The sequence below is a fragment of the Colletotrichum navitas genome (genome assembly GCF_030913465.1).
Source record: "Colletotrichum navitas strain CBS 125086 chromosome Unknown LY79scaffold_199, whole genome shotgun sequence".
NCBI classification, from domain to species: Eukaryota; Fungi; Ascomycota; class Sordariomycetes; order Glomerellales; family Glomerellaceae; genus Colletotrichum; species Colletotrichum navitas.
In genome coordinates this window covers 15,952-41,948 of record NW_026850745.1, presented here as the reverse complement: position 1 = coordinate 41,948, position 25,997 = coordinate 15,952, and the positions used below count along the sequence as shown (strand labels likewise).

The window sequence follows — 25,997 nt, the reverse complement described above, 5'->3', positions numbered from 1 at the left end:
ATTAGTAATAAAAGCTAGTGTTATTTATAATAATAACTAACTTTACTATAAAAAAGGCACTACACTTAGGTAAAACCTTCTCTTTTATTTATACTATAAACTTATTACTATTTATTAAGCCTAGGTGTTAGAATATTAATACTAATAATTATATAACACCTAGTTAGTTAACTATAAATAGTTTATAATTTAAGGTCAAAGGGCATAGACTAGTTATTTAGCCCTTAGTTAAGCCAAGAGGGGATTATACTTTTAGTTAGCTAGAATAACTTAAGTTATACTTAAGTAGTATATAACTACTTTATATAATAATAGTAGAGTAGACCTATTTAGTTACCTAATAAGAAGTTAATTTACCTTATTTTTACTAAGTATATATATATATAAAGCCTATTTAACACTAATTAGTAGTTATATAGTAATTATAGATTAGTAAAAGTAAAGAGTTAAGCTATATTATATAAAGAGTTAGTTTATATAGTGTCTAACTATAGAAGGCTAAAGAACTACTCTTATTATAACCCTTATACTAAGATAAGTTATAATTTATATAAAGATCTAGTTTATATAGTGCTAACTATAGGAGGGCTAAAGAACTACTCTTTAGGATAACTACTTATACTACTTTCCCTATATATAATAGAATAAAGAAGACTATAACCTTCTTGTATATATATAAGAAGTAAGTAGTATACTACTATAAGTATATTACCTTTATTAACTAGATATTATATAATTTAAAATAACTACTAATATATTAATATAGAACACCTAGAGCTAAGAGGAGAACCTACCTAAGAAGAATATATCTTTATATATAAAGATATATTAGAGGGCAGTAGTATTATAATTATAACCTAGAGATCTTAAATACTACCTTAATACTAGACTAAATATTAGGACTTACTAATAACTTATCCTAGAAAAAGATTATAATATATCTAGTGTATAAGATACACTAGATTATCTATATAAATCTAGACTAACACTAACTTAAGGAATAATTATAATTAACTTTAAGGACTAGATAGCTAACTACTAGAAGTATATATATTATATATACTTTAGGGAGTTTATTAGGTAAATTATAAAAAGAGGTATCTTTATTAACACTAAGATAAAGCCTAAAAATAAGTAAGTAGTTAACCTTATATAATAACTCTAAGAGTAATATTAGAAGAAGTCTAGTAGTTATATAATAAATAACTAATAACTACTATTAGAGATCCTAAGCTACTATATAATAGGACCTAGCTAAGACACTAATAAAGTTAATTAAACTCTAGGATACACTAGTAGCTTAAGGGACTAGAAAGCCTATTATATAAATAACCCTATATAGAGTATAACTTACCTAGGAGGTAGAAAGTTTCCTAAGATCTTAAAGCTAAACTATACTTATACCCTAGAAGATATTTATAACCTTTTACTAAAGTAAATAATTAATAATAGACTATATAAACCTTATATAATCTTTGTCTTCTAAAAAGGCTAAAGAAAGAGAAAAACTATATAGGAAAGCTATATAATATACTTTATAATAAGGCTAAAGTGTTTATTAGTTTCTACTACTATCTCTAGATTATAGAAGACTAATACTATACTGTTTTTCTAGACATCTTATCTAATTATATAGAGGAGTTTTACTTTATTATATTAGACCTATATAAAGGTAAAATAAGATATATACTATACTAATATATACTTTAACACTAGTGTTAACTATAGTCTTTATTAGACTAATTAGACTACTATATCCTTTATATAAGTTAAATAAAAGAATCTAGATAAGACACTAATAGAAGTACTAGAAGTATTACTAGACAAGTTACCTCTTATATAATAAGCACTTAGTTTAGGTTTCTAAGGGAAATTATACTTTATATATAAGTTACCTAGGCTTACTAAGGTATTCTAGAGCTAGAGACTACTCTTAGTAATCTTAAGGTATACTATTTATATAAAGAGTTCTTCTTTAATCTTAGGGCTTCTCTATAGTTACCTTAGACAAAGGACTATATTATATAATATTAACTTTATAGACTAAAGGTATACTTTAAACTATAAGGATAAACTATAATAAGACCTTTATATAATTAACTACTTTACTAATCCTTTAATAGAGAGAGAAAAATAAACTATTTTAACTAAACCTTTTTATATAAATACACCTAAGAAGTGTTTTATATACAAGAAGAAAGAATACTAGTTAACTAACTATATAGAGAAGAATATAATTATATAAAGACTTAATACCTTTAGGTATATAATACACTTGCCTAGACCTATATAAAGACTTTATAGCCTATCTCTTAAAGTAGAAGAAAAGCCCTATAAGGAGAAAAAGGAGAATAATAACTTATATAATAAAGAATATTCTTAGATAACTAAGAAGTCTCTTAGTATTTACTAACTTTAGCTTTTTTTTATTATATAACTAGTAAAGATATATTTTAGCTCTAAAGACTATTAAAGTAAGTTAATTCTTGCTTAAGGACCTTTATTATATAATATACTAGGGAGAACTATAGGATACTAGAGTAGCTAAGTTTTTAACTATAGGAAAGCCCTAGGTACTAGTGTACTTAAGAGAGAACCTATATATAAAGATCTCTTAGAACCTAGGTTCTACCTATATATAATTTAGAGTAAATAACTCTATAATATTAATAAGAACTATAGAGATAAAGAACTAGCTAAGAATAGTTAAGTATTATATCTTTAACCTTAACCTATTCCTATTTTTATTATATAATATAGATTAACTAGGTATATACTTTAATAATATTACTAATACTATTATATAAAAAATAGTATATATATACCTATTATATAAAAATAGAGACACTTTTCTTTAACCTTAGTTATATAGAGGCTTTAACTTCTTTACTAAAGAGTAGCTATAAAGACTTTATAGATAATTTAGACACCCTTGTATAGATTAACTTTACTAGCTCCTAAAGAACACTAGATATAATAATATTAATATATTAATATTAAAAAGATCTAGAAGTTTTATTATTATTACTAATTATATAACCTAGCACTATAATATTTTAAGTTCTTTATTAAAGATAAAAGCTACTTTAACTATAAGATAGTTATAAACGTTATATAACTTAAAGACAAGAATACACTATATATTATTAATATAGAAATAAGTTTTTAAGGTATAATTTCCTTAAATTATTATCTATATAAGACACCTAGAATACTCTTCTAAAGTGCTAGATAGCTATATATATAGGTCTACTAGACTATATTATATATAACCTAGGCATAAATTTTATATTAAAGAGTTTAGAATAATACTAAGATTATAGGTATTTATATAAAGAAATACTAGTAAAGCCTACTAAGTAGTTAGTAAAGTAAAAAAGTATATATACCTTTATAATATATATATAATATACTTTATAAAGAACTTAGCTATAATATAATAAAGAGGTTATTCTTAGATAGCTATAAAGGCCTTAAATAATACTACTAGCCTATAAAGGATTATATAACCCTTTTTATCTTTAGGATATATCTAAGGATTAATAAAGATTTACCTTTATTATATAATATTACCTAAAGGCTAAAGTAATTTAGAAGGCTAAAAAATACTATAAGGTATTTATATAGAGGTAAAGATTAACTATATAATTAACACTAGGAATAGCCTAAATCTCTAGGCTATACTATTACTTCTTATCTAGAGTAAAGTCCTAGTGTAAAAAGAAAACAAAGGATAAATAGGCCTATATAAAATCTAGGGTATTAAAGGATATATAATTACTATTAATATAGTAAATAGTCTTACCTAGTTTTATATAATATATATTAAGCCTTATTATAGAGAACTAACCTTTAATAACCCTTTAGATAATAATATTACTTAACTAACTCTATAGAGTAACCTAGACAAAGAAGAAGACTAAAAAAGGTTAACTAAGGCCTATATAAAGATCCTAAAGGATATTCTTAACCTAAAAGAAAAAGATTACTATAACCTTATAGTTAAGCTTTATCTTAATAATATTATTATAACCTAGAAGCTCTATATAAAGAGTTAGACAAGGTTAAGATTAATTCCTTAATAGGACAAAGTGTTTTAAAGGTTATATAATATAACCTAAGGAGCTACTAAAGTGTCTACATCTATAAGATATATATAGTATAAAAAGTAAAGAACCTTAATAATAAGCTATATAAGAAATCTAGGCTTATTATATAAAGGTTTAGTAATAAGGAAAGAAATTACTTTTTACTTAAGTATTAACTATCTAAAGGATAAGCTAGTGCCTTATACTAGCTCTAGGCCTAACCCTTATATAAGACTATAAGTACTAAGGGAGTTAAAGATATTACCTAAGTATACACTTAATCTAAGGACCCCTTTAGTAAAATAATCCTTATATAACTACTAAAAAGTTAGAAGAATAATACCTAGAAGATATACTTCTTTAGGTAGTTTTACTATTATATAGCCTTATAAAGTTAGGCCTATACTAGTATAAGACCTATATTAAATACTATAAAGAGGAGTTAAAGATAACCTAGTCTATATATAATCTATACTTTTATATACTATAGACAAAGATAACTTTAGAATTATAGTTATATAAACTAATAATACCTTTTTATTTATAACTATATAATTCTTAACTAAAGAAAAAAAAAGTTATTAAAAAAAAGGATTTATATAAAGCTAAAAACTATTTTATCTCTAGGAACTTAGGCTAACTTTAATAGTAAATATATCTATATATATAATAATAAAAATATTACCTTTACCTAGAAAGGTTAAGTAAATTAACTATAGATAGTTAATAAGACTTTAGATAATTCTCTTTAGTAATATATCTCTTAGAGGACAAAAGAAGTATATATTACCTTAATCTATTAACTAGAGGCATTATATAATCTAGTAATTACTACTTAGACTAAGGGAGATACCCCTTAGGTAATTAAGGACCTAAATATATAAATTAAATAGTAAATAGATAACCTAGAGAGAGGATTTACCTATATACCTTTTTCTTTTACTTATATAAAGATATATATCTTTACTAATAAATTATTTACTAATAATATAGACCTAATATTATAACTTAGTTTTATTATTATACTAGTAGAAAAAGTTACTTATATAAAGACTAACTTTAAAATCTAAGGTAATATTATTATTAAAGCTTTACTAAGTGTAAAAGAGTTATATAAAGTATACTTATAAGTAAGCTTTATAGTATAATAATAGGTTTTAATAATAGAATTATATTAAGTATAACACTTAATAGGATCCTTTATATACTTAATATTCTAAGGATTCTAGTTATTATATATTTAGACTTTATTTACTATATAAATATCTTATATAATTAGGAATAATAGATAAAAAGTAACTTATAATTAATATTATAAGCCTATATAAATTATATAAGAAGAAAAAGATTTTAGAGGTTAAATAGATTAATAAAAAGATAACCTAGTAGATATACTTACTAAGAAATTACTAAACTTTAGCCTTAAAAAGCTAGTTAGTATAAACACACTAAAGATCTAAATTAAAGTATATATTAAATAAATTAAGAAGACTAATTAATAATTAATTTATATAAAGTATTTACCTTATACTATAAAAAGGGTATTATTTAACTCTAAAACCCTAAATATATATTCTAAACCTAACTAGACTAAAGACCTTAACTATAACTAAAGTATATAAATCTACTATATAAAAAATATATTCCTACTAGGTTATAGAGAGTATATAAACCTTTTATATTTACTTATTACTTAGCTTATATAAAGGAAAATATACCTTAGATCTAATCCTAATTAAGGATTAGGGCTTAGCACTAAAGCTAAGGAAGAAGCCCTTCTCCCTAATACCTTTTTCTAAATATTTCCTTAGTGTACAAAGGTTTTAGCCCTTAGAGACTAATAGTTTCTTATAGTTACCTTAGCTATTATTACTATTACTAGAATTACTACTATTATTACCTAAAGAAATCTCTCTTTAGCTATAATAGCTATATTAAGCTTTATAGCTTATCTAAATATACTTACTATATACTTTTCCTTAATAGTTATTTAGGTAACAGTAGTTAGTAAAGTAGTAAAGTATATTATTTATACACTTTTAAGGGTAAGCCTATATAAGTTAGCTATAAGACTAAATAAGTATTATATAAAAGTAGTCTTTATATTAAATTACTTTAGTAATAAACTCTTAAACAGAAGTATTAGTATTAAGATAAATAGTAATATTATATAAGAGTATATTAATAACCTTTATTCTTTATCCTAAAGGTTTAATAAAAGTTATATATATAAACTATAATAAGGAAAAAAGAACCTTATATATTAATAGTAAAAGCTAAAAGAAAAGTGTAGTTTTAGGTGTTACCTATTAGGATATAAAGCTAGGTTACACTATTCTAGTCCTATTAAACCCTAAGGGAACTAATAACTAAAGGCTAAGGTCTAAGCTAAGCTATTATAATATATAAAAAGGGTCTATTATAAATTAGTAAAGTTAATAATAACAAGAAGAAGAAGATATATATAAAGTAATAAATAATTAATAAGTTAAGAGAAAAAGAGAAGTTATTAATTAATTAATATACAAGAGAGATAAAGAAGAGGAAGTAGTAAGGTTACTATACTAGTAAGCTTTTATATATTATTTATTATTATTAAAAAGCATAAAGAAGAAAAAAGAAAAAGAGAAAAAGAAGGTAAAAGGTAGAAGGTATTTATATAAGAGAAGTTAAGGCTACTAATTATATAAAAAAAGAAAAGTATATAAACGTAAGGCAAAGGAAGAAGTAAAAGTAAAATAAACACTTGTTATATAAGTAAGTAACTATTTAAAAATAACTAAATAGTAAGGTATATATAAAAGAATAGATTTAATTAGCTTAGTAAGTATTACCTTATATTTACTCTTAGAAAAGGTATATTTAAAGTTTATTTTTGTTTAGATAACTTTATATATAATAGTAGGCTACTAAAAGTAAAGTTATTATAAGAACTAATTAAGACTATCTAATTAGTTAACGTAAAGGTATATATAATTATAAAAAAGAAAAGTAAGTGTTAAAATATTAATACTAATAATTATATAACACCTAGTTAGTTAACTATAAATAGTTTATAATTTAAGGTTAAAGGGCATAGACTAGTTATTTAGCCCTTAGTTAAGCCAAGAGGGGATTATACTTTTAGTTAGCTAGAATAACTTAAGTTATACTTAAGCAGTATATAACTGCTTTATACAACAATAGTAGAGTAGACCTGTTTAGTCACCTAATAAAAAGTTAATTTACCCCTACGTTTTACTAAGTATATATATATATAAAGCCTATTTAACACTAGGTATATTAATATATTAAATATACTATCTATAGTAAAAGTAAAAAGTATTTAGTATTACTGCCTATATTTAAGCTTATCTTTTTAATAAGGTACTAGACCTTTTAGTGCTTAGCCTATTCTTTATACACTTATATATTTATTAATACCTAACTTATTAATAAATACTAATTACTTTAGGTAATACCTATAAATAGTATATATCTAGCTACACTATAATACTTTATCCCTCTAGGTAGTAATAATATAAATTAACTTTAAAGTCTAACTAGCCTTATAAAGTTACTAACTAATCTTTAACTTATATACCTCTATATTAAATTACTTATAAAAGAAATCCTATATTTCTTTAAGAGTAAGGTTATTATAGTAAATAAAAAGCTTTAATAACTTATATAGTTACTATACTTCTAACTTTATATAGCTTTACTAACTAAAAAGATAAACTACTATATAGCTAGTTACTTTATAATAATAATACTATTACTAGACTATATAAGTACTATAACTTATTTATATAGTAATTTTTTTATTAGTTTTTTTAAATAACTCTAGTATTTATACTATTTTCTTTTACTTATCTTTATTTAACCTTAGTACTATTATATTTATTTAAGGGTATATTTATTTAATAATAATAGCAAAGGATAGTAAAAGAAAAGTTATTATAGACTTTATAGACTTTACTTTTTTATATAAACGTATAGTTAGTGTCTAAGACTACTCTTATAGCTTTAGTAACTTAGTTACTTAATAGGCTAGCTATTATATATAAAGAAGAGGTTATTACTAACAAGTAGCCTTTATATAGGTCTAAATACCCTTATTATTATTATTATTATGTGTCTTTAAATTATAACTATTAAATGTTACTAAAATACAGATTTTGTATTTTACTGCCTAAAAAACCTAAATTTGTATAGGTGCTGCATTTATGTGGCGTAAGCGCATAGACTAAAAAATGGGTTTTGGACGCTGCCAACGCAACGGACTGAGGTAGTGGACCCCGCTGGATTAAGGTGAAAACCCACCTGCAGGTAACGACGTACTGCGCGGCCTTAGATTTGTCCGACGTCATCAGCCATTGCGGACAGTGGGGGCGGCCCTTGCCGTTTGCATCGTGCCGAGTCGTAACTTCGGCCAAAACCCACCAACTACATACACTACCTCCCAACCGTCCGAACACACCCACACGCCATCAACCGCTTGAAATTCTTTCTAATCCTATCCTGTCAACGCTGGGAAAAAGCTGCCCCTGTCTGCAGTTATTGAGGCTCTCACCGCTGTTGGAAACGATATTATGTCAGCTTCTTCCATTGATCGTCACACCTGTGCCACCTGTGGGAAGCAGTACCAGAGGAGCGCCCATTTGCGCCGGCATGAGTCTACTCGTAAGTATAATGTTTTTTTTTTTTTTATACTTCCCAGTTCTTCATTCCAGTTCTTTCTGCCCCCTCTCGTTTCCGATCTAAAGTGGCAGCTCTTCGGTCTCTGCGTACCTTACTGCGACCAGTCTCGATACGGATACGGTGTAGCTTCTTCCCACAGAATGTAGCCATAACCCTGAGCCCTATTTGAATTGTATATTCCTTGTATTGAGATGCGTTGGCAGTACTAGGGCCCCAGTTCCTTCAAATACTTATAAACTACAGACATTGAGGTAGCCCGCCACAACTGCGTTTATTGCGAGAAGGTATTCACTAGACGGTATGCACTGATTTCAAACACTTCTTGGACAAGATTTCAGCTCATCATCGGATAGCGATGTCTGCCGAAAACACATGATGCACTGCCCTAACAAGCAAGATCAAGAAACCCTTCCAAGTCTGAAACGCGGCCAGAAGCCTCGCGCTTGTGATGCCTGCTTTCACAGCAAGCAGTCATGCGACACATCGGATCCCTGCGAGCGCTGTGCCTCTCGTAGATTAACGTGTACCTATCGCAGGCTGGAAGGAACAACAACAGCTACCACTGACGTCTCTCCCGCCCCCTCCTCATCCTCAGCCTCCTCAACAGTTGGCACGCCTAACAATGACAATGACCGCACCAAGATCACCGTCGCCTTCCTTCTGGGTGTGACAAACCCGAACTCGGATAACATGCTTGAGTTCCTGGCCGATGAGGTAGCCAGTAGGACAGAAGGCGACTGCTTAGGCTCAAGCATGAAGCCTGTCGAATTTCCTCAATATCCCTCGACCGAAGAGGACTTTGCTTTCTTTCCGTACGGTTTCGCATCCAGTTTCTCCCCTGAGCTGATGGACTTCCAGCCCAGTGAATGCTCTACTCAAAACGCCCCACCCAATGCCGCAGTCTCTCCGGTCGAGTTCAAAAGTTGGAGGTCTCGTGCTGATGAGATAGTATCAGACATGCATGAACTTCATGACAGCTTGATAACCACTGATCCTTGGTACGATAGCTCCTTTGACCTGAACATCGCGAAGTCGGTGCTCTCGGCGGAGAACCTTTCCAAATTCTCAGCATCGTACTTTCTTGTGAGTCACCTAGACTTCCCCATCATTCACCGACCAGACTTTGGCGCAGAGCGTACCCATAAACTCTTGCTCCTCGCTGCTGCGCTTGCTGGGTCTCTTAGATTCCCGCCAAGCGATGATGTGTTAGCTGCCCGTGGTTTTCTAAGGCTTGCCGAGGAATATATTTTCCGCAGCTTAGGCAGATTGATGCCGCCCGGGTCCACTCCAGAATTCACCGATGAGGTTCAGGCGACGCTACAAGCCGCCCTCATGGTCCACTGTATCCAGCTCTTCAGGAACGACGTTGCATCGCGGAGAAGGAATCGAACTCAACGACTACCAGCCCTTGTATCCGCTGTCAGATGTCTAGGCCTGGCACAGACCAAGCATGCGTCTGTATTCCGGTACGAGGACTTTGTCCTCAACGAGTCGAAAATCCGGTCCGTTGTATTCCGTCTTCCGTTTCCCACGCTAATTACTGACATTTGCGCAGGCTGGCCACATGGACGGCGTTGGTAGATTGGCAGCAGAGCAGTATGTTCAACTGCCCGCTAACATTAACGCCTGCTGAATTGACGTGCGACCTTCCGAGCCCACTGGAGCTCTGGGATGCGAAGGATACGGCTGAATACTTTGAGAAGGCACGCGCACTCGGGCTGGATGGCTCAAGGAGGACATCATCGCTCAAGCTCTGCGTCAATGCATTTATGTGCGAGACTTGGGGCGGACTAGGGAGCTTTCCTTTCCAGGATATTAATGGCTCTGACTTGCTATTATTGATCTTTGGTATGTGTTGTCCTATTCATAAACCGGCCGTCGAACTTTTCGACCGAGCTGACATGGCCAGCACTCAACGGCTTGAGTCTCTCTGCAAATCTTATGGGAACCTTACCCTCAAGTGCTCATACACTTCTCCGCGCCATATCTAGATGGGAAACCTTGTGGGAGAGCTTCCGGGGTGACATGAACCCAGCTGCTTTAGAAAAGTGTGGTATTATACGGTACAACAGCGAACTCTGCTGGGCGGCCAGGAAGATTATCCAAGTCGCCATTTCGGGAGACAAAAGCTCTGCGTATATGCAAAAGGTTGGACACGATTCACTCCTGCAGTTGCATGAGTTTGTACGCCAGTATCGTGACACTTGAAACTCCTGCATGAGCTAGCTGCGCCCTTACATATATCTGGATTTACATCGCCCTGGAGAGCTGTATATAATATCCTATCTTGAAAGAAAGATGCCATGTAATGTTTCTGGCAGAACCTACTCTAGGAAGAGAAGACAGAGCAAATGGAGCGTCTTCATGAGAACCTAGCCAGCCGCTTAAAGTGTCAGAAAGTGCGCTTGGGCAGTCTTGAGTTCTATGCGTTTCCGTGAAGCGCCTACAACGGCAGGGTGTAACAGTACGTGCGACTTCATTCAGCAACTATGCCTCAACCGAGAGAACGACCTATAAATTTGAAATATAAAGTTCGTTACCGCTCAGAGAGCACAGAATGATGCCAAGCTCATCCTCAAGACCGCGGGCGACCAAAGACAGCTCGCGCATGCCAGTAAGGATGATAGCCAGCGACGAAAACGCTCTCACTTCTTGGTGCAACAATTCTGCCGGGAAAATTTCTCGCATCAATCTTCAGCATGAAATTGTTGGACTTCCAATCACGGGGGTGAACTTGGTAGATTCCGGGTCTAGTTTCCTCATCAAAGAGGTTGCAGAGACCTAACACATTAATCGAACATGCCATAGATTCATTCTCACCCCATACCTGGGTTTATTCTGTATTTACTATCCCACCAACGATTCTCGTTCTGCTGGGATGGTTTACGTGGGACAATAATAAGTAAAAGGCGCAAAAGGATGGCGCGGGATCAACGCTGGCTAACTCTAGCTCGGACATGGAACTGGTAAGTCTGTCAGAACTATCGAGGCGATGATGAGATGAGTTCCTCGGCTGAATTAGTTTCAATCCATCAAAACCATGAAGTAAGTCTAAGTATGGCTGTAATTCAGGTTATCTCAAGGATCCAGTCGTGATTGAATCTTTGTCCAGAATTCTCGAAGTGAGCAGTGACAAGTTAAACCCATCTGTAAGAGTACAAAATCTAGGACCTAATGTCCAATACCAAGTCGAGGACTCAAGAATGGTGGAGATCGAACCGGCCTGCGCCTTCCTCCCCATGAACCAGAGCCACACTGCAACAAAAAAAAACAGGGAGATCATCACTAACTCGCAGTAGTTCATGTTATGAGCCGTTACCGGAATGGTGGAAGGACAAGGACGAAGTCGATATGTATGTATAGATCAGCGCGAACGAGTTGGTGAGAATACCAAACATATTAAGGTTCCATTCATCAAGCTCAACTTTTACGCTAGACAATAGGCGAGCATATGGCATGCTTGCTAGCCATACCGTACGCACTCGTGAGATTCGTCGACCACTAGTGAGCCGGCTAGCTGTATATAGCTAGCGTCCTACTGATAGCTGCTAGTGGATCTCCATGGCGCTAATCTTACTATAGAAGGCGGTCAGACTATCTACCCTTCGTTGCCAACTAGCCAGCCTGCTTTTAGTACGTACACAACCGTTGCGTTAGAAAATAGGTATATACAGATCCCTGTTTCTGCCAGCACACTATACCTCTTACAGTGGCCGCGATACCTATTGCCGTTAGCCGGCTCACTAGTGGTCGACGAATCTCACGAGTGCGTACGGTAGTGAGCTATAGTGGAGAATTATTAGTGTATGCCAAGATGTCTGTCTCTTCAAATATCACCAAAATCCAGAATCGCTTAAAGGAGGCCTTGGCGTGCCTACGCACGCGGCCCGAGACCCTTGTTATTACCGTGGCTGCGGGCCTTGGCCAAACAACCCCATCGTCAGCAATTTCGCAACCTGGAGGAGTCCACTTCTTTCTTTTCACTCACCCGGTCCGCGGCGGGCTACTTTCCGGATTCATTGAAGATAATTAAATCGGCTAGGAAAAAGTCTACAATCACCGACTTAGGCAGTGGAGATTGAGACCCAAACAACCAAGGGAGACGGCGACGCGTTAGCAGCAGGCTATATACGGCGCATCACACCTCGAACGCTCGCTTGATCGATCGTCAGGGCATACTTATTTGTTGTATCCAACACAGGAGCCAGCAAAACAGCACATGGCTAGACGCTGTACAGTCCCACGACACTGGAGGGTAAGAATAAGGCATAAATCGCCAAGCTTAATGGCCACTTGTCAAATGATTACCGGCTGATCTCGAACACAACCTGTAGGCATCCCCACCCACTACCAGGACAGCTCGACCACCAGCTCGTTATATCTTGGTGGAACAAGCACAATGCGCCGCCGGTCCTTCTTGCGGCGGCAAAGAGAAAGATGAAAACGACCACGAGGGGCCTAGTGGCTGGAAGAGCACTTTCTGGAAGCTTGTAGAAGGCAGTGCGACCGCGTTCGGCTCAGTGGCCGTGCTTGGGTTGGCGGGATACTCCTACCACGCCTACTACAAAGACCTCGTTCTGCGGAAGATGGATAATGCCTTCGGCGTCGGCTTCTCGACGCCGGAGCTGACCGCCATGGGTCGGCACGTCGCTCCCCACAAACTCCAGTCTGCCGATGACCTGACGGAGTTCGAGGGCGAGAATGAATGGATCCCGAGAAAAGAACAGAACCTCATCGACGGCATCATTGACGGAAGCGTTCGCGGTCATTACCACCTCATCACCGGCGAGAAAGGCACCGGAAAGACCTCCATGATCCTCAAAGCGATGCGCAGGATCAATGGCGTCGGCATCGCCATGCTAGAGGCTCACAGCGACCTCGAGGTCTTCCGTCTGCGTCTCGGAAAGGCGCTGGATTTCGAGTTCCACGAGGACTACGTAGGAAGTTTGTTCAACTTCAAAGGACCTCGCGACACAACGGCCATCCTCGACATCGAAAGGGCCTTCAACAAGATGGAAAAGGTGGCGCTCTTGAGACAGAGACACATCCGAAAACCGCTGATCCTGATCATCAACCGCATCCACGTCCTACGCGACGACGAGGAGGGCCGGAACCTGCTCGACCTCATCCAGCAGCGCGCCGAGATGTGGGCGGCGAGCCGTCTCGTCACCGTCGTTTTCACCAGCGATGACCACAGCACCACCGAGCACCTCAAGTGGCAGGCCACGCGCATGTCTGTCACCGACGTCCACGACGTGACGCGGCGACCCGCCGTTGAGGCGTTGAGGGAGTTCCGCAAGAAGGTCTTCCACGAGGACGTGACACAAGACGTCCTGGACCGCGTCTACAGGGAGGTCGGCGGACGCGTCCGATTCCTGGACCACGTGGCCCGGTCCAAAGACATGCTGGCGACGTGCGACTTCATCCGCAAGAGGGAGAAGCGCTGGCTGCTGGGCCAGTGCTGGATTCTGGGTGGGGACATGGACCCGGAAGCAGAGGACCAGCAGGACTACGCCACCACCGCATTTCTGCTGGCGAAGGCCCTAATGGAGAAGGAGAAGGCCATGTCGCGCGAGGATATCCTAGACGGCAAGCTTCCGGAGATGCCCCTACACGAGGCGAGACAGCTCATGACGAGGGCGGACTTCATCCTGAAGCACGACCACTTCAACATCTTCTCCATCGACTCCAATTCGATGGTCAGAGCGGACTCGGTGCCGATGCACAACGCCTTCCGGGAGATTTGCGCCCAGGAGGGCTTTGATGAGCTGCTGGAGGCTACTTTGGAGAGGCTTGACGAGCTGGAGGGGCTACAGAGGACGCGGGAGGTTGTGTTGAAAGACCTCGCGAACGGGGGAGAGCTCCAGGCAGTGCTTCGTCAGACTAAGGGAAGTGGGGAGCCAGTGGCTGTAACTTTGAAGGCCGTACCGTCTCGGAAAGAATAGAGGGGATGTAGCTTACGGCATGCGCTCCTGGCTTTCGCGGAGCGGGCTTTATTAAGGGCAGAAATCAGTGTAGAAAAGATGTGTGGAACCAGCCATGCTCCGGGATTGGCATGTCGGTACTCCGTACAGAGAACTACATATTAAGTCCAGAATAGACCAGACTGAGAAACGTGCCGTACGATATCCCATGTTTCCCTTACGAAATCACCCTACAATATTGCGGACGAACAGCCATCAATTCATTAAAGCAACGACAATGAAGCTTTACTGTCTCCATGGTGTAGATAGAAGGAGTTGTAAGCTGCTAAGAATAAGTTCTGACGTATCGTTCCCGAGCAGGCAATCTGCTGACTATGATAGTTATGCTTCGTCGACTTGACTCCATATTGGAGCGGGCCGGACGTGGGATGGGTCTTATCCACTCAACTTTGCAAATATTCGTCTCCCTTAGATGCTCATAATGAATCTGCCAGGTACTAAGAGCTGAATACCCAGACAACAACAACTCAAAAATCGTCATAGCCTGCGTTTTGTTTCCTACGTTTGTTATGTGTTCTTCTACATACGGCTTTCGGCCTCGCCTTAACGAGATATTTCAAATGCGGCGGCGTCAGGACATTGATGGCATGGCGCCACGGGGAATCTTTACCGTGTAGGCTAGTTTAGATATCAAATGAACAAGCTGCCGGACGGGGAAGAGGTCACGGGGCGGGGTTCGAGACCGGGCCGCGTGGATAGGCGGAAGGATAAATGCGGACCGTTTGGGTTTGTTTATCGGGAGTCAAAGCAACGGATGCGTTGAAAGAACCAGCGTTTCGGAGAGATGAGACGGAACGCCACAAGATGACTGTTTAATAGGTCACACAGTGTTTCTGGCCAGGAAACAAGAGTCGACTAACTCGACTAATGGATACTACAGTGGCGCGCAGTAGTGACGAGAGCTAGAGGGGAAAACTACGACGAGGGATGGGGCACACTGCACCCCAGATTTGGGAATGATGCTACCATGCGACGAATGACGGAATGCTGGTGGTGTAAATGATGGCGGGCGTCGGCCCATTTGCTTCAGTCCTAGGTCCAGTGCTCCCACGAGAGTCCCTGGACCCGCATAGGTAGAATCACCATGGGTTAGACGTGTGCATCGTAGACTAGGTAGTGTAGTTTGAACAGACTACTACAGTGTACAGTACTCCACTGTATACTCCAAGCTGGAGTGCATGAAGACCAAGAGTCTGGGGGTGGGGGGGTTGCTGTTGGCTAGTAATGCCTTGATTGGCTCGCGTGGACAAGAGTTCGTCCATGGATGCGGCATGAGGTCACTGTTTGAGGTGACAGCCGCCGTTTGCTACGGATGAATAAGACTCATGGTTTGAATTGATGATGTTGCCACAGTATAATGAGGGATAGTGCATGTCGGATGACGTCGTCACGATGGAGCCGACGGTAGAGCGAAAGGGAATCTAGTTGCACTAGAAGAGGGATTAGAAGGAAGGACCATTGCTACAAACTAGTAAAACTAGATTATATGCCGTGTAGCAGAAAGGAAATGTTTAGGATGAGAATGGGTGAGAGGAAGTAAGCCAGACTGGACTGAGTGGATGATGCTAGGTCCGAACATACCTAAGACCTAGTATTCGCCTCCCCCCTTAACCACGCAACTTCCACTCGACAGAGATGGAACGGATCGGACTTTGGAAAGGGAGGCGGGCCGGGCCAGATTCGAATGGTGAGATGAAAGCGCACGCAGCAGACATTCCTGGACCGGACATGAGCGGATGAGGGTGCGCTTGCATGAAGTGGAGGAACTTCAGAATGGCGTGGCGCAGGCGGGCGACAACACGTGCGGCTTCCCAAAATACACGCTGCCTAGGTAGAGTAATGTCATGTCATACCTACCTAATGCGAACAGTGAGGCTGCGGAGGCAGTGAGGATGCTGGGTTTCCGGGCAGTGCACGAAGTAGCAGCAGCAACTCGCTCCGTCCATCCTTGTCTTTTATCGCCTCATCCACCCGTGGGATCCGTGAATCCGTGGGTTTGTCTCTGGCTGACTGCGGCCGATCGCGATCCAAATGCAGAAACAATGCAATGCAGTGCAGACGGAAGGAAGCACCCAGTCAGTCAACCAATCAAACAACGGAGATCTGGGCAAGGGTCCACTCTGCCTCAACCTGAGAAGTCAATGGGAAGGTTAAGTACCTAGGTAGATACCTAGGTACATAGTATGTAGCGGGCACGCCTACAGCCAAAAGTACATCATATCTGTACCACTCGGCGGTCCCCTTAACTGGGCCGCATCTCCTGGCATCCAGCGCTTTCTAGCATTCGCCGTGCCCGACGCATGGCGGCCCTCAATAAACCGCGAGTCGGAGCCTAAACGTGCCCGAGCAGGCCCAACCCCGCTACGAGCCAATTTAGTACTCGTACAGGTGCTTTATCGAGGCGAGGGACGGACTGATGACAGCCCATCTAGATGGGCAGCACACGGGCCCCATCAAGTAGGTACGATGTGTCCCGGCCCTGCCTTGTCCAGCCGGCTCTATTTTAGGCAATCACCAGTGCCTTACGGATGAATACCTTGGCTCACGTAATGCCCCAAGGTGGAGGGGGAAAAACCACTACAGAGAAGGGAAGTACAAGGAGATGAAGTAAAGGAGGAACAAAATAAACCCGGCGCTGCAACGAGCCCTGGTGTCTACCGGGTACTTCTCAGCAAGGAGGCCAGGGCCTGGGGGAAAGGACTACCGGTAGAGAATGCCTTAAGCGCCATTTACACTAGAAATTATGGCGATCCCAGCCTGTTTGCACCTCCCCCCACACAAATACACAAACAATCCAGGAGCTACCTAGCTAGTGTACACGGTACAGAGGACCGACCGAAAATACAGGTACATCTTGTACACACACACCTTTCACACGACCACACTCTCATAGGTATCTCAAATAGGACCCTCCCTGCCAGATGTCCGTGCCTGTAGGTAATTATGTATGTACATATCCGTCCGTGTTGTCAGCGCCTGTATGTGGACGTCAACAACAAGCCTGGGAATGTAACCTCAGTTGGTGAGATGTGACCGACGGTCGGGTCCTGCAAGGTGATGTGCCGCAGAACTACATACCTACCTACCTGTACTACGGCGTGTGTACCATGTACTGTCGCAAGCCGACCCCAAACACTGCACTGCACCTGGGCGAAGGGAACCTGCTCCCATCACGAGCTGGCGCTGCAGCAGGAACCTGCTTTCCACTCTGGCATCCTTGGGCTCCATGTGGCATTGTGGACTGAGGAATGGATGTTGAGTACGAGTGTGGATGATATGTAGACCTCTGTCCACCTGTTTTACAAGCAAGCTGGCACAGCAAGTGCCATACTACCACCTACCTGCCAGTCAACAATAGGTACTTTATGTACGCAGGTAAAGGTAGCTATCAAATCCAGCTGGATGAATGCCTGCGCCATTATAAGACAAGACGACAACCTCTAAACGGCCTTACCCTGCTCACCTGCTCGGATTGCCCACCTCTCCCTGCCACCAATTCCACCACACTACCGCCAGCAGACCAGCCGTTTTGCAAGATAGTCAATTCTCGGCAGGCAAGGGAAAAAGTCGCTCATACCTCCACTACCAGATCGTCTCGACAAACATCTAAGCCACGCATTTCCCCCCGGAACATCCCACAATCTTCATCCTGTAAAACCTCTCTCCCTGTCCTTGTTTCAGAACCATCACCCTCACGGAAGAACCCAAAATAGAGTGAAGAACAGAAGGGAAGAAGGGGCAAAGAATATCACCTCCCAGCAGAGTGTACTTCGCTCCTATCAACCACCCAGACCACAAAAAAAAAAAAAAAAAAAAAAGAAAGAAAAAAGACAACTGGACCCTGGTCGACGCACCCGCAACCTGTACCCGCAACCTGTACCCGCACCCTGCAGGTCACGAACCACCACCCCATCATCCTCGGGCTCCCCAGAAACAAAACCGTCGGCTTTCGTCACCGGATTTCCTAAAAACCCCGCTATTCCTGTCCATCTGTCTACCCACCCACCTCACAACAAATACAGCTAAGAAGCTCTCCCCCGAAACTGACCTCACGCGATTCGCATCACGCTCATCCTGTCAACATCACCGCTAGCAATCCGTTCGCACTAGCCCAGCAACGCAAACACCTTCAAAATGGCCGCCATCGTCGACCGCAGTCCTCCGACCCATTCCCCTCCTGGTCCCCATCCCAAGCGTCCTAGAGGTGCGTAGTCCTTGATTCACCCCTGAGCTGCTCGTCGCCTGGGTGACTGGCTGACCAACGTCCACTGCAGGCATCCTCAAGAATTCGTATCAAAAGTCTCCGCCCTCTTCGCCACTTGACGAGGGGCCGCTCACCGAGAAGGAGCTCACCCTAGTCAACACCCAGTACAACGCTGGCCATCGCCGCTCTTCATCAGCCGCCCGTCCTCCCGGCTCCCGCCGTCAATCAAGCCGCACCCCCTCCCATCAGGGCGACGACGTGCAAGACCTCGAATCCTCTCAGCGCCTCAAGTGGGACGAGGCCAACCTCTATCTGACCGAGCAGGAGCGCACCTCGACCATGAAGATTGACGAGCCCAAGACTCCCTATGCCAAACACTACGACCCCACTGAAGACCCCTCGGACGACGAGGAGATGGAGGGCTCCAACGATGAGAAGAAGTCTCGCACGGCTCGCACTGGTCCTAGCGTGGAAGATGATATCCCTCTCATGTCGCTTGGCGAGCCGGAGGAAGCGGTCCCGGAGAGCGAATCGTCCAAGGAAAAAGCCCTCAAGGCCGTCCACGTCGATGACAGCGCTAGCGCGCACGGTGACGATGACGAGCTGGCCGGTCTTTCGCCCGAGGAACGCGAGAAGCACCGTCGTTTCGAGGAGTTGCGCAAGAAGCACTACGAAATGAAGGATGTGGCCCACTTGTTGGGCCACCCCGAAGAGCTACTTGAGGACGAGGACGAAGACGGGGACGAGGATGGCGCCCGGCCGCCTGCGGTCCCTGCTCTCCCCCGGCCCAGCGAGGCCACCAATGGCCAGGTTTGATCGGCTGACGAAGCTGGTGCTTGGCCGGCGCGCGCCGGCACTGCAAGAGAGGACAACAACACGGGGAACGCATCACGAGCATTATCACGCACTATTCACGCTTTTGGGGCTTGAAATCGAGATCAGCATCCGGCAGCGTGGTACGCAAAGGAGTTTAGGGTGGATATCACGGAAGGGTTTGGCGGCGTTCTGGCGCCTTTGTGTCCGTCATGGTCGTAACTCACCACCACTGCAGCAAACGCCCTGTCCCCAGCCGGCGGCGTCTCCGCCAGTGGATGGGAGCATGTTAGCACGAATCAGTAGGCTTTTTGCTTCGGCCAAAAATTGGCATTTTTGATAGAGTCTGAATTGTCCTATCAACCAACTCCGAATCATTTCGTCCTGTGAAAATTCAATGTTTGCCATTGCCTAAATCGGGCGGCCTAAAAATCAAATTGGGCTGCATGATGCGCTCTGTAATACTTCTTTTTGAATGACTGGCCCGCTGATGGGTATCCGTGAGCAAATCCTCCTATCCGTCTTTGTCGTCTACAACAGGCCCTTGCGAGCCAGTTCAACCTTCCTTGCAGCCTCACCGGAAGCAAAGCCGCCTTTCGAAACGCAGATTCGGCTACTGCCCTCAGTGAGCTCGAACTTGTCTTGGTTCGCGGGCCAAGGGCAAGGGCAGTGATGGGGGAAGTGGACACAGGCGAGGGTATCGGGGCAGAGGTAGTTTTCGCAGTAGGCTTAGAAGGTTAGAAGAGTGTCTTTGAAAGACTGAAAGAGTACAGGAGCAACCTACATCCATCATATCTTTGCTGGTACTGCGAAGGGTCGCTAGGGACGTTCTGGGGCTGCTGCTGCTGCTGCTGCTGGCCGCCGAACATTTGATCGAAGAAGCCGAACTGGGCCTGAGCGGAGCTAATCAGGGCTAGAATGACGAACGAGAGGGAAGCGAAGAGGCGCATATTGGCGGCTGTAATGTACGGCGAGACTCGTTAGGTTTTCAACCAATCTTCGTGTCAAATTGTTGTCGCCTGTCCGCAGTGGGTGCTGATGATGCTTGTCGCCCGCTCCAAAGTCTCTCAGCCCGCCGATGCATGCGCCTAGCTGTCGAAAAGACCACCTCAGAAGAAACCCGGACCCACACCTCGAGTGTGCTTATCGTTATCACGACCCGCTGACTCAGCCGGAAAAATGCTCTCGGCTGATTCTCCCTTGAGGTGCAGCAGAGTGCAAAGCTTGGTCAGGACGCGAAGTTGGCCATTGATGAACCGACGACGTATGGGCAGTTCGTCCACGAAGCACACTTCATGCGTCTATTCCATCTGCAGCAGCCCCTGAGGGCCGCTGCTGCCGGTCTCCTGCGTACGACCGCCCCGATCCAGACTTCGACCTCGACCGCCGCACAGCTGCTCCGGGCCGACGCCGCGAATTCCCTTGTAGCAGGGCGACGATACGCCTCCGTCAAGTCGCAGGGTGCCTACAAGCTCGCGCCCAAGCGAACGATACCGAAGAAGCTGGGAGCCAAGCGCACGGGTGGTATGTCCTGTCCCTGGTCGTCGCCGGACTGATGCCGATTGAGGACTCGTCATTGCCGTCATGGATAGCTTCTTGCTAACCCACACATGAAAAGATCAGTTTGTCATCCCCGGAAACATCATCTACAAACAGCGCGGCTCTCTCTGGTGGCCCGGCGAGAACTGCATCATGGGCCGCGACCACACGATCCATGCTATGGCCACGGGCTACGTAAAGTACTACCGCGATCCTGCACGCCATCCGGATCGCAAATACATTGGCGTTGTCTTCAATAAGGACGACGTCCTGCCCTACCCGACGCACGCCGAGCGTAAGCGCAAGCTTAATATGTCGGCGCACCCGATTGCCAAGCCCGTGGAGACGCCCGCTATCTCCGCCTCGGGGATCCCGACCCAGATCGTCCGCCCCTCGGCCCGGACGGCCAAAGGCGCACCGACGGAGCCTGCGAGGGTGCTGAAGCTGCGCGACGACTACTCTTACCGCGAGGACAACTGGCGCATTGGACGGCTCGTAAAGCTCCACGTTGGGGGCATGAGCCGCAAGGCTAAGCTGAGGCAGAGACGGTATGCCCAGGAGCGCACGATGGCCGGTCAGCGGGCGGCGCAGGCCAAGTTCGCGGCGATGGAGGTAGATGAGTGGACTATCGCGGCGTCCAAGAGGCTGCAGGAGCAGAGGAACGCCGCGGCCGCTGCTAAGAACAAGAAGAGCAAGCAGAAGGCGCAGAGGCAGGCCAAAAAAACCAATAAGGCTAAGCGGTAAGAGGGCTTGCGTGCCGGGGGATACGAGACTGTCCGAGCATGAAGAAAAGGGGGAGATTGGGATGATGTGTGTATCATGGCCGTCGGGGCACGAATGCTGCGAGGCTATCTAGAGTGTAGAACATCTTGTACAAATCCATACTAGCTATGCATGAGACAGGTTTCTCGCTATTCCACCCCGTGACATGGCAATATAACCCGGATCCGAGTTTCTGCTACTTCAAAATTTGTTGGCACCTCACTGAATGAAGCATTGGGTCGCCCAAAATATCAAGGATCGTGTTTGGGTGTTAAACCACCTCCTTTGTGGTGTGATGAGATTGACCTCACTCACGGGTACTGAAACCCCTAAAAATGTAAAAAGGGCCTATCAAGGTCCAGCCAGACAGTGTCCATCTGTACCTGCCTCAGCTCGGTCTAGAAGGTGACTTCATGGGGGGGTGGCACCTGTAATGTACCTGTCTACTAAATCGGTATGGGAAGGTACCTTGACCTCGTGCCTGCTACTTCAGTCGCGTGTCGCGTCGCTACGCTACCGCGGTCTTCGACTTCCAACGACAACTCACGCTTTGGCGCCCAATATTCACAGGCTTGGAATTTAAAACGCTTTCTCTCATTTGTCCACACAACAGAAATGGAACTCGGATGCGCAGCGACTCTCAAATTCGTCACAAGTTAGCAGGACCCTTCTGTAGCAACCTCAGTCTAGCATCGTAACCCGTTGGGTGAGCCATCGTCACCCGAATCCAGGGAGTCTTACGGAGTACAATGGCATCCAACGCTCAGGTCGCTCCGCCACCCGGGCCCCAGTATCCTCAAGCAAACAACCCATCACATGACATCGGCGTCTCGACCACTACCACGGCAAACAATGCTCTACGCAATGCGTCGCCTTCGTCAGTCTCAAGCGCCGGGGAAGCATCAGGAAGGAAGATGAAGAGGACCGGGGCGGTTAAACCGCTCGTGAAGCCAAACCCCCAAGGGCAGGCACCACCACCCTGGGCAACTTCCCTCCTCAGTGGAAGGGGGTCCATGGGGTTGATAGCAACGCCCCCCTCGGCCCAGGTGCAAAGCAATTCGGATCAAGACATCATCCCGGACCCGGGCCTCGTCGACCGTCCACTAGGCCCGGATACTTCTGCTAAATCAGGACCACGCAGCCCCGAACCTGCGTACGTTGTCGGCGACATTACTCGGCCCGAGCAGGAAGGCACGCTGGCAATCAAGACTCGGGCGCCATATCCTGAGGCTGAGGCAACCCCCGAACCCGATGTGACAGGCAACAAGAAGACCCTCGCGGGGCATTCCAGGATTCAGGCTTTGCAAGAGTCCTGGGAGTCGGATGGGATCGCGTCTGGACCAAGTGCTCTCACAGACTCAAACCAAATCACGGGAACGGCGGAACCGGAAAAGGATTGGCTTCGCGGTGAGTACTACCTCACCCTGAGAGTCACCAGCCCTTGCTTCATTGAAGCACATTTTCCGTGCTCGAGCTTTGGTTGACCTGGGCTGTAACCAGTCTATTTGGCCCAAGTCAATAAAGGTGCTTTTGTGCTAACGGGAATACAGGTGATTCGGCATCATACAACACCATGGCCTCGAAGAAACGTTCTCTGCTTGAAGGCCCGTCTGGCAATGAGGCCAAGCGAAGGATGACCGCCATCCCGCTCCCAAACTTCCCAACCAACACATCCGCTCAAGCAATTTCGACGCCAGGCTCTGTGGCTACCGTGCTTGAAGGCCCGTCTGGCAATGAGGCCAAGCAAAGGATGACCGCCATCCCACTCCCAAACTTCCCAACCAACACATCCGCTCAAGCAATTTCGACGCCAGGCTCTGTGGCTACCGAGCTGGACCTATTGAATGCCCTCTCTGCTGGTAAGGCTGATCGGCTGAAAGCCACCGTCTTGCGGACTACAGAGGAATCCAACCTACCTCCGTTTGGTACTTCGAAGCCCAGCTTCATTACCACCACCAAAGAAGCACCACAGATTATCGACACTTCCGAGGAAGCAACAGATGATGACGATGTAGACGATACACATGAGGATTCCACGGACGATGACGAAACAACCGAGGATCGCCAGAGCGATATCTCGGAACCCCAGCTTGCATCAACCACCATGCAGACTGACAATGTAAGAGATCCTCGTCGACTTTCCCATGAGAAGTTTTGTTTTTAACACGAGGTACTAGCCTTTTTCGCAGGGATTTTCCGATCTCAATCTCACAAAAGATGCAAATCCCCGCGGTTATCTGCAATGGCGGACACCTCAAGGTACCATCGAGTCCTCATGTGGTACCATTCTGCCCACGAACTACCACCTACACTCCGATCCAATGCATCCATTTATCTGCCCGGTGCGCACCTGCCGCAAAATATTCAACAAAATGCACGCGCTTGGCGCGCACTTTTCCGTAAGTCACCGCTGTTCACCTTGCTGGGCCCTCTGTAACGCTGATTACCCTCAGATCAAACACCGGAGCTCCACGTTCAATGACAACCTCGATGGTACACTGAGCTTTATTGACTACTATAAGAAAGCGGGCACCAAGTACTCTCCCCCCATTGTGGTGTCACAGAATTCTCTTCAAAGAAATGAGCCTCCCATGCCAGAACCTTCAAGGCCGGCAGCTAAGGCCGCAACCTCGCAGCTCCACCCTAAAAGTCCTTCGCAACCTTCCCAAGCGGCATCCAGCAGCCAACCGACTCGGCCTGTCCAGAACAGCATGGAGCTTCTGACATACTTGAGGGCACATCTCGCACCTGCCTACAAGCTGCCATTGGAAAGACCAGATGTCAAGGCTCTGTTGAAGCTTCCTCGGAAGCGCCCCTTACCGCATACGTGGCGGCTTAAGTATACGGGAGTTGGTCATTTAGCTCCTCTTGCCACTGTCGCACTACTCATCTATCTGACTGGCGATGAAGCACCAGAAGCGTGCTCGGTGTGTCATCAGGATACAATCCCTTTCGAAAATTTTCTTCAACCATGTATCGTCATGGCCGATGCGGTTCCGTCTTTCTTGAAGGAGATTGGGAACAAAGCATGTGCTGGCTGCCAGTGGCGAGCGAATTTCAGGAGAGAGAAGAACAACTGCTCTTTCTTATCCGCCAGCATCTATACATCCGCGTCACCAGCTACACATGCCGAATACCCTACTATCGCGCCTTCTCTACCATTTTCTAGCATTGCTATGGTAGATGAGTATCCCTTACCGTACTCTGCGAACCAAGAAGCCCAGCCTACAGAGCCACCTCGATCATCTCCAAAAGGGCGCCTGCCTCCTGCAACGAAGTCAGCGCCGAGTGCACACAGCAGCAAAACCTCGCCTCCAGGCAGTCCTCCTCGACGTGTTACGAGACATTCCCTAGCGGCGTCGAAGGTTGCCGCTGAGCTCGTTGCATCCAGTGCTACAGCTACGAATGTTACATCCCTCAGTGGCAACTTGATGCCATCCAATTCTCTTGAAATGGAAGACTGGGAAGTAGCTCCCGGTAGACTCCGTGACGAGCGTAGCGAGTCACCCACTAGTAAGCACCCTCTGCTGTTAGCAAGCACATTACACCTCTCTAACAACGTACCAGACGTAGCGTTTTCCAACTCATATCTGACGACAAATCAAGCCGTCACGGTGTCTGAGGACATCTTTTTCAACGTTATCGTCGTCAAGCCCGGCGATTCGCATTACTGGCCCGCAGACGCAGACAAAGTCCGCATATGCTCCCTCGCAATGGGGAAGCTCAAGGTTAAGCTCGATAACACAGAGCCGTTCCAAATGGGACCGAATGGGATGTTCAAGCTCAAGCCCGGCATGGCCTGCACCGTCGAGAACCGGCTATACGTCGACGCAGTAGTACACGTCACAACTGTCTCGCAGTCTTGAGAGGTTTCCATACTTAAGAAAAATGGACCAAAAACAGCCAAGGCACCAAATATATTCA

General features: G+C 43.5%; 8 protein-coding genes across 8 annotated transcripts; 6 read left to right on the top strand and 2 right to left on the bottom strand.

The window, feature by feature from the left end:
• Positions 1–8,659: 8,659 nt before the first annotated feature.
• Positions 8,660–9,317, top strand: LY79DRAFT_484224 (uncharacterized protein; the record flags this gene model as incomplete). The annotated part of the gene is made up of 3 exons (XM_060553284.1): positions 8,660–8,753; positions 9,015–9,069; positions 9,125–9,317. Coding segments are annotated over 3 exons (342 nt in total), but the record flags the coding sequence as incomplete, so codon positions are not given.
• A 411-nt stretch (positions 9,318–9,728) lies between these two features.
• LY79DRAFT_530321 (uncharacterized protein) lies at positions 9,729–10,979 on the top strand (the record flags this gene model as incomplete). Its single annotated transcript, XM_060556171.1, has 3 exons — positions 9,729–10,273; positions 10,327–10,619; positions 10,681–10,979. The coding sequence occupies 3 exons, from the start codon at positions 9,729–9,731 to the stop codon at positions 10,977–10,979; spliced, it is 1,137 nt and encodes a 378-aa protein (XP_060407041.1).
• An 830-nt stretch (positions 10,980–11,809) lies between these two features.
• Positions 11,810–12,149, bottom strand: LY79DRAFT_573424 (uncharacterized protein). The gene has a single exon (XM_060559471.1). It carries the CDS (start codon positions 12,073–12,075, stop codon positions 11,845–11,847), a length of 231 nt encoding a protein of 76 aa, XP_060407040.1. The 5' UTR covers positions 12,076–12,149; the 3' UTR covers positions 11,810–11,844.
• A 386-nt stretch (positions 12,150–12,535) lies between these two features.
• LY79DRAFT_573422 (uncharacterized protein) lies at positions 12,536–14,894 on the top strand. The gene is made up of 2 exons (XM_060559470.1): positions 12,536–13,026; positions 13,106–14,894. The coding sequence occupies exons 1-2, from the start codon at positions 12,991–12,993 to the stop codon at positions 14,714–14,716; spliced, it is 1,647 nt and encodes a 548-aa protein (XP_060407039.1). The 5' UTR covers positions 12,536–12,990; the 3' UTR covers positions 14,717–14,894.
• Positions 14,895–18,551: 3,657 nt separating this feature from the next.
• On the top strand, positions 18,552–20,124 carry LY79DRAFT_573417 (uncharacterized protein). The gene is made up of 2 exons (XM_060559469.1): positions 18,552–18,959; positions 19,030–20,124. The coding sequence occupies exons 1-2, from the start codon at positions 18,890–18,892 to the stop codon at positions 19,773–19,775; spliced, it is 816 nt and encodes a 271-aa protein (XP_060407038.1). The 5' UTR covers positions 18,552–18,889; the 3' UTR covers positions 19,776–20,124.
• A 179-nt stretch (positions 20,125–20,303) lies between these two features.
• Positions 20,304–20,641, bottom strand: LY79DRAFT_530314 (uncharacterized protein; the record flags this gene model as incomplete). The annotated part of the gene is made up of 2 exons (XM_060556168.1): positions 20,304–20,500; positions 20,557–20,641. 2 exons carry the CDS (start codon positions 20,639–20,641, stop codon positions 20,304–20,306), a joined length of 282 nt encoding a protein of 93 aa, XP_060407037.1.
• A 309-nt stretch (positions 20,642–20,950) lies between these two features.
• Positions 20,951–22,276, top strand: LY79DRAFT_619999 (ribosomal protein L27). The gene is made up of 2 exons (XM_060562045.1): positions 20,951–21,296; positions 21,391–22,276. The coding sequence occupies exons 1-2, from the start codon at positions 21,068–21,070 to the stop codon at positions 22,053–22,055; spliced, it is 894 nt and encodes a 297-aa protein (XP_060407036.1). The 5' UTR covers positions 20,951–21,067; the 3' UTR covers positions 22,056–22,276.
• Positions 22,277–22,822: 546 nt separating this feature from the next.
• Positions 22,823–25,939, top strand: LY79DRAFT_530315 (uncharacterized protein; the record flags this gene model as incomplete). The annotated part of the gene is made up of 6 exons (XM_060556169.1): positions 22,823–23,480; positions 23,624–23,784; positions 23,905–24,192; positions 24,251–24,472; positions 24,527–25,586; positions 25,641–25,939. The coding sequence occupies 6 exons, from the start codon at positions 22,823–22,825 to the stop codon at positions 25,937–25,939; spliced, it is 2,688 nt and encodes an 895-aa protein (XP_060407035.1).
• Between the last annotated feature and the right edge of the window lie 58 nt (positions 25,940–25,997).